This window comes from Oncorhynchus gorbuscha, linkage group LG03 (genome assembly GCF_021184085.1).
Source record: "Oncorhynchus gorbuscha isolate QuinsamMale2020 ecotype Even-year linkage group LG03, OgorEven_v1.0, whole genome shotgun sequence".
NCBI lineage: Eukaryota > Metazoa > Chordata > Actinopteri > Salmoniformes > Salmonidae > Oncorhynchus > Oncorhynchus gorbuscha.
In genome coordinates this window covers 70,216,026-70,232,955 of record NC_060175.1, presented here as the reverse complement: position 1 = coordinate 70,232,955, position 16,930 = coordinate 70,216,026, and the positions used below count along the sequence as shown (strand labels likewise).

The window sequence follows — 16,930 nt, the reverse complement described above, 5'->3', positions numbered from 1 at the left end:
CTTTCAAAGCACTTCATGGCTACAGACGTGAGTGCTACGGATCGGTAGTCATTTAGGCAGGTTACCTTAGTGTTCTTGGGCACAGGGACACTTAACTCACCGGTTTGGAGCGAGTGGTCGCATCGCACTTCGCTCCCGCAGGTAGTATAACTTTTTCATTACATTTCATTACATTTCATTATATTTCATTATAGCACAACGGTTTGATTTGTCTAATCTTAGCAATTTCTTCTCAGCTAGCTACATAGCCGTCTTTGTATCAAAGATAATTGCGTAATTATCGTATTTCGCCGTCCTAACGTAGTCTTCACTAGCCAGCTAGCTAACGTCCACTGATTAGCTGCACTGGAGAAACTATTACACTCAACTGAACGACTTGATTAGTGTAGTGTTAGCTAGCTACATAGCTGTCTTTGCTGTCTTCGTATCTTCGTTCCAAGATAATTGTGTTGTTTAGGTTTAGAGTGTGTAGTCTTAGAGTGATTATCTTAATTTACCGAGGTTAGCTAGCCAGCTATTTGTCGTCCTTAACGTAGGAGACTCTGCTAGCTAGCCAACAGCTAGCCAACGCTAGCCAACGTCTACTGAATAGAACTCAACAACCCGGTCGCATTCACAGGTAGTATCACATTTTAATTTAATTTCATTACAGTACAACGTTTTGATTTGTTTGATCGTAGCTAGCTACATAGCTAGCTACATAGCCGTCTTTGTATCAAAGATAATTGTGTAGTCTAGAGCGATTTTCTAGGTTAGCTAGCCAGCTATTGTCGTTCTTTTAACGCAACGTAACGTAAACAACACTACTAGCTAGCCAGCTAGCCCCCGAATAGCAGCACTGCAGAAACTATTACACTCAACGGAACGACTTGATTAGTGTAGTGTCAACAACGCACCCACTGCCAGCTAGCCTACTTCAGCAGTACTGTATCATCGTCCTTCTGTAGCTCAGTTGGTAGAGCATGGCGCTTGTAACGCCAGGGTAGTGGGTTCGATCCCCGGGACCACCCATACGTAGAATGTATGCACACATGACTGTAAGTCGCTTTGGATAAAAGCGTCTGCTAAATGGCATTTATTATTATTATATTATTATATTTTAATCATTTTAGTCAATAAGATTCTTGCTACGTAGCTTAACTTTCTGAACATTCGAGACGTGTAGTCCACTTGTCATTCCAATCTCCTTTGCATTAGCGTAGCCTCTTCTGTAGCCTGTCAACTATGTGTCTGTTTATCCCGGTTCTCTCCTCTCTGCACAGACCATACAAACGCTCCACACCGCGTGGCCGCGGCCACCCTAATCTGGTGGTCCCAGCGCGCACGACCCACGTGGAGTTCCAGGTCTCCGGTAGCCTCTGGAACTGCCGATCTGCGGTCAACAAGGCAGAGTTCATCTCAGCCTATGCCTCCCTCCAGTCCCTCGACTTCTTGGCACTAACGGAAACATGGATCACCACAGACAACACTGCTACTCCTACTGCTCTCTCTTCGTCCGCCCACGTGTTCTCGCACACCCCGAGAGCTTCTGGTCAGCGGGGTGGTGGCACCGGGATCCTCATCTCTCCCAAGTGGTCATTCTCTCTTTCTCCCCTTACCCATCTGTCTATCGCCTCCTTTGAATTCCATGCTGTCACAGTTACCAGCCCTTTCAAGCTTAACATCCTTATCATTTATCGCCCTCCAGGTTCCCTCGGAGAGTTCATCAATGAGCTTGATGCCTTGATAAGCTCCTTTCCTGAGGACGGCTCACCTCTCACAGTTCTGGGCGACTTTAACCTCCCCACGTCTACCTTTGACTCATTCCTCTCTGCCTCCTTCTTTCCACTCCTCTCCTCTTTTGACCTCACCCTCTCACCTTCCCCCCCTACTCACAAGGCAGGCAATACGCTCGACCTCATCTTTACTAGATGCTGTTCTTCCACTAACCTCATTGCAACTCCCCTCCAAGTCTCCGACCACTACCTTGTATCCTTTTCCCTCTCGCTCTCATCCAACACCTCCCACACTGCCCCTACTCGGATGGTATCGCGCTGTCCCAACCTTCGCTCTCTCTCCACCGCTACTCTCCCCTCTTCCATCCTATCATCTCTTCCCTCCGCTCAAACCTTCTCCAACCTATCTCCTGATTCTGCCTCCTCAACCCTCCTCTCCACCCTCTCTGCATCCTTTGACTCTCTATGTCCCCTATCCTCCAGGCCGGCTCGGTCCTCCCCTCCCGCTCCGTGGCTCGATGACTCATTGCGAGCTCACAGAACAGGGCTCCGGGCAGCCGAGCGGAAATGGAGGAAAACTCGCCTCCCTGCGGACCTGGCATCCTTTCACTCCCTCCTCTCTACATTTTCCTCCTCTGTCTCTGCTGCTAAAGCCACTTTCTACCACGCTAAATTCCAAGCATCTGCCTCTAACCCTAGGAAGCTCTGCCACCTTCTCCTCCCTCCTGAATCCTCCTCCCCCTCCCCCCCTCCTCCCTCTCTGCAGACGACTTCGTCAACCATTTTGAAAAGAAGGTCGACGACATCCGATCCTCGTTTGCTAAGTCAAACGACACCGCTGGTTCTGCTCACACTGCCCTACCCTGTGCTCTGACCCCTTTCTCCCCTCTCTCTCCAGATGAAATCTCGCGTCTTGTGACGGCCGGCCGCCCAACAACCTGCCCGCTTGACCCTATCCCCTCCCCTCTTCTCCAGACCATTTCCGGAGACCTTCTCCCTTACCTCACCTCGCTCATCAACTCATCCCTGACCGCTGGCTACGTCCCTTCCGTCTTCAAGAGAGCGAGAGTTGCACCCCTTCTGAAAAAACCTACACTCGATTCCTCCGATGTCAACAATTACAGACCAGTATCCCTTCTTTCTTTTCTCTCCAAAACTCTTGAACGTGCCGTCCTTGGCCAGCTCTCCCGCTATCTCTCTCTGAATGACCTTCTTGATCCAAATCAGTCAGGTTTCAAGACTAGTCATTCAACTGAGACTGCTCTCCTCTGTATCACGGAGGCGCTCCGCACTGCTAAAGCTAACTCTCTCTCCTCTGCTCTCATCCTTCTAGATCTATCGGCTGCCTTCGATACTGTGAATCAGATCCTCCTCTCCACCCTCTCCGAGTTGGGCATCTCCGGCGCGGCCCATGCTTGGATTGCGTCCTACCTGACAGGTCGCTCCTACCAGGTGGCGTGGCGAGAATCTGTCTCCTCACCACGCGCTCTCACCACTGGTGTCCCCCAGGGCTCTGTTCTAGGCCCTCTCCTATTCTCGCTATACACCAAGTCACTTGGCTCTGTCATAACCTCACATGGTCTCTCCTATCATTGCTATGCAGACGACACACAACTAATCTTCTCCTTTCCCCCTTCTGATGACCAGGTGGCGAATCGCATCTCTGCATGTCTGGCAGACATATCAGTGTGGATGACGGATCACCACCTCAAGCTGAACCTCTGCAAGACGGAGCTGCTCTTCCTCCCGGGGAAGGACTGCCCGTTCCATGATCTCGCCATCACGGTTGACAACTCCATTGTGTCAGAACCTTGGCGTGATCCTGGACAACACCCTGTCGTTCTCAACCAACATCAAGGCGGTGGCCCGTTCCTGTAGGTTCATGCTCTACAACATTCGCAGAGTACGACCCTGCCTCACACAGGAAGCGGCGCAGGTCCTAATCCAGGCACTTGTCATCTCCCGTCTGGACTACTGCAACTCGCTGTTGGCTGGGCTCCCTGCCTGTGCCATTAAACCCCTTCAACTCATCCAGAACGCCGCAGCCCGTCTGGTGTTCAACCTTCCCAAGTTCTCTCACGTCACCCTGCTCCTCCGTTCTCTCCACTGGCTTCCAGTTGAAGCTCGCATCCGCTACAAGACCATGGTGCTTGCCTACGGAGCTGTGAGGGGAACGGCACCTCAGTACCTCCAGGCTCTGATCAGGCCCTACACCCAAACAAGGGCACTGCGTTCATCCACCTCTGGCCTGCTCGCCTCCCTACCACTGAGGAAGTACAGCTCCCGCTCAGCCCAGTCAAAACTGTTCGCTGCTCTGGCCCCCCCAATGGTGGAACAAACTCCCTCACGACGCCAGGACAGCGGAGTCAATCACCACCTTCCGGAGACACCTGAAACCCCACCTCTTAAGGATACCTAGGATAGGATAAGTATTCCCTCTCACCCCCCCCCCCCTTTAAGATTTAGATGCACTATTGTAAAGTGACTGTTCCACTGGATGTCATAAGGTGAATGCACCAATTTGTAAGTCGCTCTGGATAAGAGCGTCTGCTAAATGACTTAAATGTAATGTAATGTAAATGTGGTCTGCTTGAAATATGTTGGTATTACAGATTCAGACAGGGAGAGGTTAAAAATGTCAGTGAAGACACTTGCCAGTTGGTCAGCTCATGCTCGGAGTACACATCCTGGTTTTCTGTCTGGTCCTGCGGCCTTGTGAATGTTGACCTGTTTAAAGGTTTTACTCACATCGGCAACGGAGAGCGTAATCACAGCCGTACAGAACAGCTCGAAGCGAGCATAGAAGTAATTTAACTCATCTGGAAGGCTTGTGTTACTGGGCAGCTCGTGGCTGTCCTTTCCTTCATTGTCTGTAATAGTTTGCAAGCCCAACCACAACCAACGAGCGTCGGGGCCGGTGTAGTATGATACGATTTCAGTCCTGTATTGACGCTTTGTCAGAGGTCATAGCGAGATTTTCACACACATCCGGCAGAAAAAGTGTGTAAACAGCCATACCGGATACCAGAAGCCTGGAGGGCGGTGGTCCAGTGGGAATTGACAACAATGCTAGAGATAGGGGTACTGGAGGAGTCCCACAGTGAGTGGTCTAGCCCTATAGTACCTGTACCGAAACCGAACGGAACCGTCTGCAGCGACTTCCGGGGCCTGAACGAGGTCAGTAAAGTTGACGCAAACCCCATGCCCTGGGTGGACGAACTGGTCGTCCGCTTGAGGAAGGCGAGATACGTCAGCATCCTTCACCTGATATTAGGGATACTGTCAGGTGCCCGCTGGCAGCAGCCTCCCAGGAGGCTAGTAACCAGAAGGTTGCAAGTTCAAACCCCCGAGCTGACAAGGTACAAATCTGTCATTCTGCCCCTGAACAGGCAGTTAACCCCTTGTTCCTAGGCCGTCATTGAAAATAATAATTAGTTCTTAACTGACTTGCCTAGTTAAATAAAGATAAAAAATAAAATACAATGGAATTTATTTTTGTATGCCAGTTGAGTTGAATCAACAAATCACATCACATACTGATGGGTACGTGTACTGCATTTACTTCCTGCTCTTACTTCCTGCTTTGCGCCTATGGATACACTCGCAATGGCTGCCAGTCCCCTCCCATTATGCCACCATTGACTTGAATGGGGTCGCCTGTTCTATTCAGTCTATTTATATGGCAGCACATGCAGTCAGGAGCGGAGGAAAGGAGAGAATGTGCATCCCCCAAAATATTTTGTCTGGCCAATAACCATCATCCAAAATGTCATGACCTTTACAGCCATAGGTGGTACAATCCTAAGAGCTAGCGAAGAGTCAGTGAGTGAGTGAGTGAGTCTTACAGATAATGTTTTTGGACATGCCAGATAACTGATCTAGACTATCCGTAGGGGTCTCATGCTATACCTGGTACTAGTCTGGCCACTAGGCACTTATCAGCTTCCAGGCATATAGGGGCTCCTTGTGGAAACGTTCTTTATCTGATTTCTGGTGTGTTCCCTATTGCTAATGACTGGCTCAACAGCGTACCACTGGCCCCCCTGACAGGGGTCCCTTAGTTTTCAATCATTAGAAGCACTTGGAACTGTTTTGATGTCAGTTAGCCAAATGCTGGCAGGTGGCCAGCTCTTTAGACAGAGACTGTTATTGCCACAAGGGTCCTTCAAGGGGTTGACTTTTTACAAAGCTGGGCCGGTCAAGTACTCATTTGGGCTGAGTCCCATAAACATTCAAGGGAAAGAAATGTAATCAGGCAATACTTGGTTCTCAGCCGATGGACCTTGAGTGTCTGCCGGCTTTCTATCCATCAATGAACATTTTATTTCCAAATAGAGCATTACCGAATATAACTATTTGGGACATTTGCATACTTTTCCATCTAGAAATAGTGTAATGCATTAACTCATACAATATATCTTGAACTCAAAACACTGCACAAGGGTCACCGGCTGCAAATTGCCATTATAAAAAGCCCACTCTTAAAACAGAGGAGCCAGCTAATGTAATCCATTCCCTGAGAGCCTGAAATGGGGTTAGTAAATACAATAAGAATCACATATGTACTGAATCATTTTTTTGATTCTTATGACAAATTACATTTCTACAAGCAAAGTAAGCTAAGTTGTCCCACATTTTTTGGCCTCTACATGTATTTGGTTCTTTTATATATACATCTTATTAAGCAGAATTGACTGTAATGTAATCTATCCTATAGCCATACACCCCATTACACTAAGATATGATCATCTTATAATGGATTTTCTGCAAGAATGTTGTGGGAATAGCACAGCTAGCTACCAGGCTAGAAAACGCAACGACTATGCAAAGGGAAGCGTAAAGTATTTCATATTTTTCTGAAATGATTGGATTTAGCTCTTTCTGGAGTGATATCATAGGGTTGATGTTACTCTTTCTGAAGTGATATCATAGGGTTGATGTTACTCTTTCTGAAGTGATATCATAGGGTTGATGTTACTCTTTCTGGAGTGATATCATAGGGTTGATGTTACTCTTTTGGAGTGATATCATAGGGTTGATGTTAATCTTTCTGGAGTGATATCATAGGGTTGATGTTACTCTTTCTGGAGTGATATCATAGGGTCGTGGTTACTCTTTCTGGAGTGATATCATAGGGTCGTGGTTACTCTTTCTGGAGTGATATCATAGGGTCGTGGTTACTCTTTCTGGAGTGATATCATAGGGTTGATGTTACTCTTTCTGGAGTGATATCATAGGGTTGATGTTACTCTTTCTGGAGTGATATCATAGGGTTGATGTTACTCTTTCTGGAGTGATATCATAGGGTTGATGTTACTCTTTCTGAAGTGATATCATAGGGTTGTGGTTACTCTTTCTGGAGTGATATCATAGGGTTGATGTTACTCTTTCTGGAGTGATATCATAGGGTTGATGTTACTCTTTCTGGAGTGATATCATAGGGTTGATGTTACTCTTTCTGAAGTGATATCATAGGATTGATGTTACTCTTTCTGAAGTGATATCATAGGATTGATGTTACTCTTTCTGAAGTGATATCATCGGATTAGAGCCCGGGCCGATATTGGTTTGCCGATTTTATCGTCTGATATTGTCCTTTTCCTGCTACATCGGTATCGAACGATAATTCCACCGATAACCAATTTTGAACAAATAGGGTGAAAAAAAGGAGCCTCATGCTTATCTGAACACTTGCTGCCATTCTCATGATGTGTCCTTGTCACAATGTATAAAATCAACATTTGAAGCATAGTTATTGGACAATTGCTTTTTTGGATGGCAACTTATGAGAATTCAGTGTGGAAAAATTACACTTCAATTTACCCGCTGTAAAACATTATATTGTCAAATATATCGGTATCTTTAAGTTTTGTCCCCCCCAAAAATTAGACCCCAAAAAACATAGGTCGGACTCTACATAGGATGGATTTGACTCGTTCTGAAGTTAAATAATTAGAAGATATTCTTTCTGAAATTGTATCATTGGATATCAAGATGCAATGATGAGTTGAAGCAAGTGCATTAAAGCTGGGCTGGGCAACTGGCAGCCCTTTGGCCTGCGGATCAATTTCCAAAAACGGGTCTGTTTTATTCACATTTTCAAGTACTGGTAATAAATCATGCCTTTCAATTCTTGCATAGATTGTAATGGACACATGATGGGTGTAAAATGCTTTTTTGAAGGTTGTACTGATTATGATGAGCTAATGCTAAGCTATTTGGCAGCTATGTGTGGCGCCATGTTTGTTGACATTATACAATGCATTATGGGTGTCATGTAAAAGTCTGTCAGACCAAAGATGTTATTACAAAATGAGGTGAAGGGATGGCTCACTCACTGTTTCGAGTAAACTTCCGCAAGTAAATGAAGGGAAGTGAATGATGATAGAAGACACACCCCCTTCAACATGTATACTGCAAACAGACCAAACTCATCTCCTCTTATTATCTTTGGTTGACGCGAAAAGAAAAAAAAACATGGTGGCTCGCTACCCATCATCGGATTACTTTTGATTTTTAGAAAGTGTTTGACACAACGTGTCAAAGGGCTAAATCCTCTTCCCAGATCTCGGTGCGTTTTACACTAATTGACACAGTGGTTGTTATTCTTTCCCAATTAAGGTATTACTCACATTTGTGGAGAAGTGTCATGTGTCATTGTCACTCCAGTGGTGGTTGAGAAATCTGGGAAAGTTCCTTAGTTCCTGCTATTGCAAATAGCCTGGTCTGTGTTAGAGATCGATGGAAAAACCATCAAACACCAAGGATGAAGAAGAGAGTAAGTATGCTGCTAGTGCTTCTGTTTCAGAGGCAGAATGGGAGGACAAAGAGTGGACCAGACAAGTTGGTAGAAGGGTTTAAGGAGATATGGGACAATATTGCCGGACAAAAGGTTGTTTTCCAAATGGATATTTGCACTTTAAAATTTGGACAAACATTTGATGCATCCTTCCAATTATTCAATTATTTTCTGTGTGTGAGGTTTTTATCTTCTCTGCCTGTAATACAAGTTTTCAGAACATGATCATGGGTTTGAATTTTTATTGTGCCACTACACAGTCATTAAACTGATTCAGACACAGTGCAGGATAAACCAACTGAGACGGAAGTAGCTTCTGCAGTCTGCTTTGATAGAGTGTGTCTGGAACAAGAAGACAGGCCCCACTCTGCATAACAGACATGTCTGTCTTGCATGTTGAAGCAGGTCGTTGGAGCTGGGCCCTCGCATTCTTCAGGGGGTTTCCCTGTGTGTTTACTGAGCTAAACATAGCAACAATGGCAGGCTATTTCTGACAGACTGTCTCTCCGAAAGAGAAATCTGTTTCACTGTCACCTACGCACACATAACCCAGGACAGCCCACCATCCTGTCACCGCTCTCACCTTCAGTGACACCTCTCCTCTTCCCTCCCTCAATACCCACACCCATATCTGTCTCCATTTCTCATTCTCACCACTCTTTCTCTTCCTCACACTATCTCTCGCTCTCTACATAACCACAAAATGTACATATTGCTCCCTTTCCCTCTAGCCTATATTTTAATCTCTCCATGGCTGTATTTTCACTAGCTCTCATCTCAAACTCTCTTTACTTCTCCATCTTCACCAGATTTCTCATCTTCCTTCCTCACCCCTCCATTCTGTGTGGTTCTAGTGTTCCATGGTGAGCTTAGACCTCCTGAGATGTGGGCACCACCAGTGTCCCCCTCTGTCCTGGCAGAGGGCCAACAGATCCTGTACCCCCTCCCCTGCACAGAGGGTAGCAAGGTGTGTCCCTTTGTATCACATATAGCAAATTCAGAGTGAGACGCAGGCACACACACATGCACACATAGCTCCACAGAGACATCATCAGGAAGGAAGAGTGATATGTTCAGATAAAGAAACAAACAAAATATATATACATATACACTTCCATTCAAAAGTTTTAGAACAACTACTAAGGGTTTTTCTTGATATTTACTATGTTCTACATTGTAGAATAATAGTGAAGACATCAAAACTATGAAATAACACATATGGAATCATGTAGTAACCCCAAAAAAAGTATTAAACAAATCCAAATATATTTTATATTTGAGATTCTTCAAATAGCCACCCTTTGCCTTGATGACAGCTTTGCACACTCTTGGCATTCTCTCAACCATCTTCACCTGGAATGCTTTTCCAACAGTCTTGAAGGAGTTCCCACATATGCTGAGCACTTGTTGGCTGCTTTTCCTGCTGTCCGACTCATCCCAAACCATCTCAATTTGGTTGAGTTAGGGGGATTGTGGAGGCCAGGTCATCTGATGCAGCACTCCATCACTCTCCTTCTTGGTAAAATAGCCCTTACACAGCCTGCAGTTGTGTTGGGTCTTTGTCCTGTTGAAAAACAAATGATAGTCCCACTAAGCCCAAACCAGATGGGACGGCGTATTGCTGCAGAATGCTGTGGTAGCTATGCTGGTTAAGTGTGCCTTGGAATCTAAATAAATCACAGGCAGTGTCACCAGCAAAGCACCCCTCACACCATAACACCTCCTCCTCCATGCTTTACGGTGGGAAATACACATGCAGAGATTATCCGTTCACCCACACCGTGTCTCGCAAAGACACAGAGGTTGGAAACAAAAACAAAAAAAAAAATCGCAAATTTGGACTCATCAGACCCAAAGGACAGATTTTTTGCCCCAAGCAAGTCTCTTCTTATTGTTGGTGTCCTTTAGTAGTGGTTTCTTTGCAGCAATTCGACCATGAAGTCCTGATTCTCCTCTGAATAGTTGATGTTGAGATGTGTCTGTTACTTGAACTCTATGAAGCATTTATTTGGGCTGCAATTTCTGAGGCTGGTAACTCTAATGAACTTATCCTCTGCAGCAAAGGTAACTCTGGGTCTTCCATTCCTGTGGCGGTCCTCATAGCGCTTGATGGTTTTTGCAACTGCACTTGAATTTGATTTGATTTGTTTAACACTTTTTGGTTTACTACTTGATTCCATGTGTCATTTCATAGTGTTGATGTCTTTCCTATTATTCTACAATGTAGAAAATAGTAGAAATAAAGAAAACCCTTGAATGAGTAGGTGTTCTAAAACTTCTGACCGGTAGTGTATATGAGAAAGAGCCTTTATTGTCAAAGAAAGGTATCCTTTTGCTTTTGGGCAACAGTGCACGTCAACGTTTGGAGTCCTAAATTACATTGTGTTCAAAGGGTGCTTGCTTTCATTTTATAATTCTTTTTTTGGTGAATAAAGTGAAATTGAAGTATTTTATTGGAAGACATGTCGCTCTCAAGACCCCAGCTCTGAAGTCTCACATAAAACTAAAATTGAAAGAGGGCATTCATAGTTAAATACACTGAAAGGGCATTCATAGTTAAATACACCGACTGTAATTGTCTTAAGTTGCTGTTGAACACTCACATAAAATTAGTAAGGTAAGGCTCACCTTTGTATGACAAATGCACTCTGGGAGCAGTCCGTGCATTGGCATGGCAACTGTAGACACAGAAACTCAGTAGAAAGAGGAGGAGGGCTTGGGTGGTCTCCATAGCAATGACAGCAGTGTTAACCTTTGGAGTCCTACAAAGGGGAAAGGTAAAAGCCGTACAGATTAACTGAACATCACTTAAAACTGTCAAATCATTGCAACCATTTAGAGAGACTTCGACATAGAGGCCTTCACGAGTACAAAAAGCTAGAGCCATTCCAAAATGGACCAAGGTGTTTTTTTACATCTGGGCCCGATACACATCAACACATTTTTTAAACATACAGACCAGTTCCAAACGGACCCTAGGACAACTAGACCCATTCCGTACAGACCTTGTCGGATCCAGACCCTTTCCAATCAGAGCCGAGTGACGGAAGCAGCAGCAAGGGCAATTTATTTGTTACTTTACTAACCAGAGGTGATAAAGCGCGAGGGACAGGAGGTAGAGAGAGGTGACGCTCTAGCAGGGGCCGTGCTGTGTTGTAGGCTACTGTGAGTGTGAGCGATTATACAATCTCTCTCTCTACTGCAGCAGTCTGGTTCGGATCAGTATGGGCACAGTTAAAATGACACATACCTGGTTATTCGGGTACAGGTGGATCCGTAAAGATCTCTACCTCCACAACCACTGAAATATCCCTTGCACAGAAAAGTGTAGTTTTGAGAAGTTAAAAATAACTTCCAGTCCTCTAAAAATGTCCCATTCACATTGAAATCACCCACTCAAAAGCCTTGACCCTGATTATAATCTGTTTGCAGGTCAGTGAGCATCGAAGTTTTCAGAGTTAAGACTAAAATGTCCTCATTACTGAGATATATCATTAGCATGTCAATAGCTACAAATTCTATTCCATGAACACTATCAATAACAAGACAATAAAAAAAGAGTGCACTTACAACTACCATCTGATGCAGAAATATTGGGAACTACTAAACATTAAGTGCTGGTTTCGCTGACACACATTTAGCTAAGTCCTGGACTAAAAAGCACAGTCAGTGAAGATTCCTCGTTGAGAATGTTTTTTTTTGTCCAGGACAAGGCCTAATACTGTGTCTGGGAAACCCGCCCTAAGAAAGCTATCCTATTTAAAGAGCAACTGAACGTACAGGAATAAGCAACTTCTTCTTTTGAAAACAGCCTATGTGGCATCATATGAGTCAAAAACATTTACTCTAGTGTCAAAATTGACTACAAAGTGTAAATAGGATCATTTCGGTCATAAAGTCAGTCTCATCCAAAACTGAGACTTGCAAGATAATTAAGAAAAATGGTATGTTACGAAACGAAGGGTACCGTTACAGTTTTCTCCGTGTTGGGTTTATTTCAACCCTGCCCACATGGTTTCCATGTGGTTGATACCATTCAATTCACTCCATTTGAGCCATTGTTATGAGCCGTCCTCCCCCCAGCAGCATACTGTGTTAGGGATCATCAATAAATTACACAATGTACATGGGACAATATTTTAAAATGTAGATAGCTCCAAATTTCAATGACTCAAACCAACTATAAATTGTAGAAATTCAAATACAAATATTGAAAGCATTTAATGAGACAACTAAAAGGTGTGCAATATGAAAATATTGTCCCATTTACATTGTGTAATTTATTGAAGGTCCCTAACTAGCCCCACAGATAGGCCATACAAGGTCAAACCAACTTTGCCACAGTAGCACATTGGCAGGCTGAAGGAAATTGGTTAGCTTCCTAGCTAGTCTAGGTTACTTCAAGACACAAGACCTCATTAGACTGTTTCAACTTATCTATAAGGGTGAGTGAGTGTAACTGTGTACTGTTTTGGCAGAGTGAAAGAAAAAAAGCTTCCCACATTTGAACGCACACAAGAGACACCCACATCAAAGTACACCTCCAAAACCCAAATCGCTTTCTGTATCAATTCCTAATGAGGGGAATAGAAAAAAGATAATGAGGGGAATTGAAACAGTGGCCAAATCAGGAAGTTCAGCCCCCCTTTAACATAGTGAGAATAGACCACTTAAACAATCATTGAACTGTTCAACTTTGTAGAAATCCTTCTCAAGTCATTCCCATTCAGGGGCTTCTTTACAACACGGATACCCAGATAAATATGATGCCAATCAATGACAACAATACAGAAAAACCAGTGAGACAGAAAACTCAACCTGGTTCACATGATTCCATTTAGGGAAATGTATTGTTCCTGTGATTGGGTTCTTAGAAAATAGATTGGCTATCAGACAGCCAGGGAGCAGCACAGTGGATGTCTCTATTGACCTGTGTGCCCTTCCCCTGACACCTTGACAGTGGTGGAGTAAAAAAGACTGTGAAAGTGGGGCAACTAGAACTTACCCATGAGTGACATGCTCCTAAAGAGATGAGGAAAGTGAGCACTCCGAGACAGAGTTCTTAAACACTGCAGCCAAATCCTGGCAGCTAATACAAATCCCTGCCACATTGTCTTGCTCTAAATGTGAAACTCTTTTAGTAAGAGACTGTCTAAAAGCACGAGAACCACCAATAAGGATCACACACACACTCACTCACTAGGCCTCAAAATCGAATGTAAATCAAGTCTGTTTAAGTTAGGGTGTGGGTGCTGTACTTTATTTCCCCACATATACCCAAGGTTAATGACGGGTTATCATAACTGTAACATAAACAGCTCAGACACAATACAAAGATGCACAATACAAACGGTTTAAAGAAGCGGGTGGCAGTCCAATCACCTCTGACCAGATGTTGAATCGTCGCAAACAGCCACCGTTCGTAGTCACCCAGCAGGTGATCACTTACACAACATGGCCACTTGCTGCTTTTAGCCGTTCGTTGACACGGTGGGTCTGAGCTGTTACCTTCAATGATAATATTGCTTTTCTCTGTCAACATGCTTACAGTGCAATCGGAAAGTATTCAGACTCCTTCAGTTTTTCTACATTTTGTTAAGTTACATTCTTACTCTAAATTTAAAAAAAATCTTTATCAATCTCCACACAATACCCCATAATGTCAAAGCGAAAATATATATTTTTTGTACATGTATTAAAAATGAAAAACAGAAATATCTTATTTACGTACAGTTGAAGTCGGAAGTTTACATACACCTTAGCCAAATTTGTAGCCAAGTTTTTCACAATTCCTGACATTTAATCCTAGTAAAAATTCCCTGTCTGATCACCACTTTATTTTAAGAATGTGAAATGTTAGAATAATAGTGGAGAGAATGATTTATTTCAGCGTTTATTTCTTTCATCACATTCCTGGTGGGTCAGAAGTTTACATAAACTCAATTAGTATTTGGTAGCATTGCCTTTAAATTGTTTAACTTGGGTTAAACGTTTCGGGTAGCATTCCACAAGATTCCCAAAATAATTTAGGTGAATTTTGGCCCATTTCCTCCTGACAGAGCTTGTGTAACTGAGTCTATTTTGAGATGTGCACCAGTCCCTCCTGCAGCAAAACAACCCCACAACATGATGCTGCCACCCCCGTGCTTCAAAGTTGGAATGGTGTTCTTCGGCTTGCAAGCCTCTCCCCCTTTTTCCTCCAAACATAACAATGGTCATAATTGTCAAACAGTTCTATTTTTGTTTCATCAGACCAGAGGATTTTCTCCAAACAGTACGATCTTTGTCCCCATGTGCAGTTGCAAACTGTAGTCTGGCTTTTTATGGCGGTTTTGGAGCAGTGGCTTCTTCCTTGCTGAGCGGCCTTTCATCTGCACAAGGTCCTTTGCTGTTGTTCTGGGATTGATTTGCACTTTTTGCACCAAAGTACGTTCACCTCTAGGAGACAAAACGCGTCTCCTTCCTGAGTGGTATGACAGCTGCGTGGTCCCATGGTGTTATACTTGCGTACTGTTGTTTGAACAAATTATAATTTTCTGTAATTTTCCAAGCTGTTTAAAGGCACAGTCAACTTAGGGTATGCAAACTTCTGCCCCACTGGAATTGTGATATAGTGAATGATGAGTGAAATAAATTGCCTGTAAACAATTGTTGGAAAAATTACTTGTGTCATCACAAAGTAGATGTCCTAACCGACATGTCAAAACTATAGTTTGTTCGCAAGAAGTTTGTGGAATGGTTGAAAAACAAGTTTTAATGACACCAACCTAAGTATATGTAAACTCCCGACTTCAACTGTAGTTTTTTCCCCTTAACAATCTACACACAATACGGCATAATGAAAAACCAAACCTCTATGGAGCTCTATGGACAATTCCTAATGACCTCATGGCTTGGTTTTTGCTCTGACATGCACCCTTATATAGACAGGTCCCACCCTAAAAAATAGGGTCGGAATACTTACACTAGCGGTCAAAAGTTTTAGAACACCTACTCATTCAAGTGTTATCTTTATTTTTACTATTTTCTACATTGTAGAATAACAGTGGAGACATCAAAACTATGAAATAACACATGGAATCATGTAGTAACCAAAAAAGTGTTATACAAATCAAAATATATTTTATATTTGACCTTCTTCAAATAGGCACCCTTTGCTTTGACGGCAGCTTTGCACACTCTTGGTATTCTCTCAACCAGCTTCACCTGGAATGCGTTTCCAACAGTCTTGAAGGAGTTGACTGCTTTTCCTTCACTCTGTGGTCTGACTCATCCCAAACCATCTCAATTTGGTTGAGGTGGGGAGATTGTGGAGGCCAGGTCATCTGATGCAGCACTCCATCACTCTCCTTGGTAAAATAGCACTAGAGTTGTGTTGTGTGATTGTCCTGTTGAAAAACAAATGACAGTCTCAATTTCCACCGGTCTAATGTCCATTGCTCGTGTTTCTTGGCCCAAGCAAGTCTCTTATTGGTGTTATTTAGTAGTGGTTTCTTTAAAGCAATTTGACAATGAAGGCCTGATTCACACAGTCTCCTCTGAGCAGTTGATGTTGAGATGTGTCTGTTACTAAGCATTTATTTGGGCTGCAATTTCTGAGGCTCGTAACTCTAATGAATTTATCCTCTGCAGCTGAGGTACTGTAACTCTGGGTCTTCCATTGCTGTGGCGGTCCATCATAGTGCTTGATGGTTTTTGATGGTCAAAGCGCTTGACTGACCTTAATGTTTTAAAGTAATGATGGACTGTCATTTATCTTTGCTTATTTGAGCTGTTTTTGCCATAATATTGACTTGGTATTTTATCAAATAGGGCTATCTTATGTATACCTCCCATACCTTGTCACAACACTGTTGTTTCTCGTTGCTTATTTGAGCTGTTCTTGCCATAATATGGACTTGGTCTTTTACCAAAATAGGGCTATCTTCTGTATATCTCCCTACCTTGTCACAACACAACTCATTGGCTCAAACACATTAAGAAGGAAATAAATTCCACAGATTAACTTTTAACAAGGCACACCTGTTAATTGAAATACATTCCAGGTGACTACCTTATGAAGCTGGTTGAGAGAATGCGAAGAGTGTGCAAAGCTGTCATCAAGGCAAAGGGTGGCTACTTTGAAGAATCACAAAAATAAAATATATTTTGATTTGTTTAAAACTTTTGGGGTTACTACAAGATTCCATGTGTTTTATTTCATAGTTTTGATTACTTCACTATTATTCTACAATGTAGAAAATAGTAGAAATAAAAATAAATAAAAACTTGCATGAGTAGGTGTTCTAAAACTTTTGACCAGTAGCGTATGTAAATAAGGTTTTTCTGTTTTGTATTTTTAATAAATGTGCAACATTTTCTCAACCTGTTTTCACTTTGTCATTATGGGGTATTGTGTCTAGATTGGTGAGGATTT

At 43.3% G+C, this 16,930-nt stretch overlaps 1 protein-coding gene across 1 annotated transcript in view; it reads right to left on the bottom strand.

The window, feature by feature from the left end:
• LOC124031818 (semaphorin-3F-like) overlaps nt 1–16,930 on the bottom strand; it is a 120,117-nt gene that overhangs the window by 53,873 nt on the left and 49,314 nt on the right. Inside the window, exon 2 of the mRNA XM_046343522.1 lies at nt 11,143–11,276. Within this exon, the coding sequence (XP_046199478.1) occupies nt 11,143–11,245 (103 nt within the window). The 5' untranslated portion in view covers nt 11,246–11,276. The remainder of the gene's footprint in view (nt 1–11,142; nt 11,277–16,930) is intronic.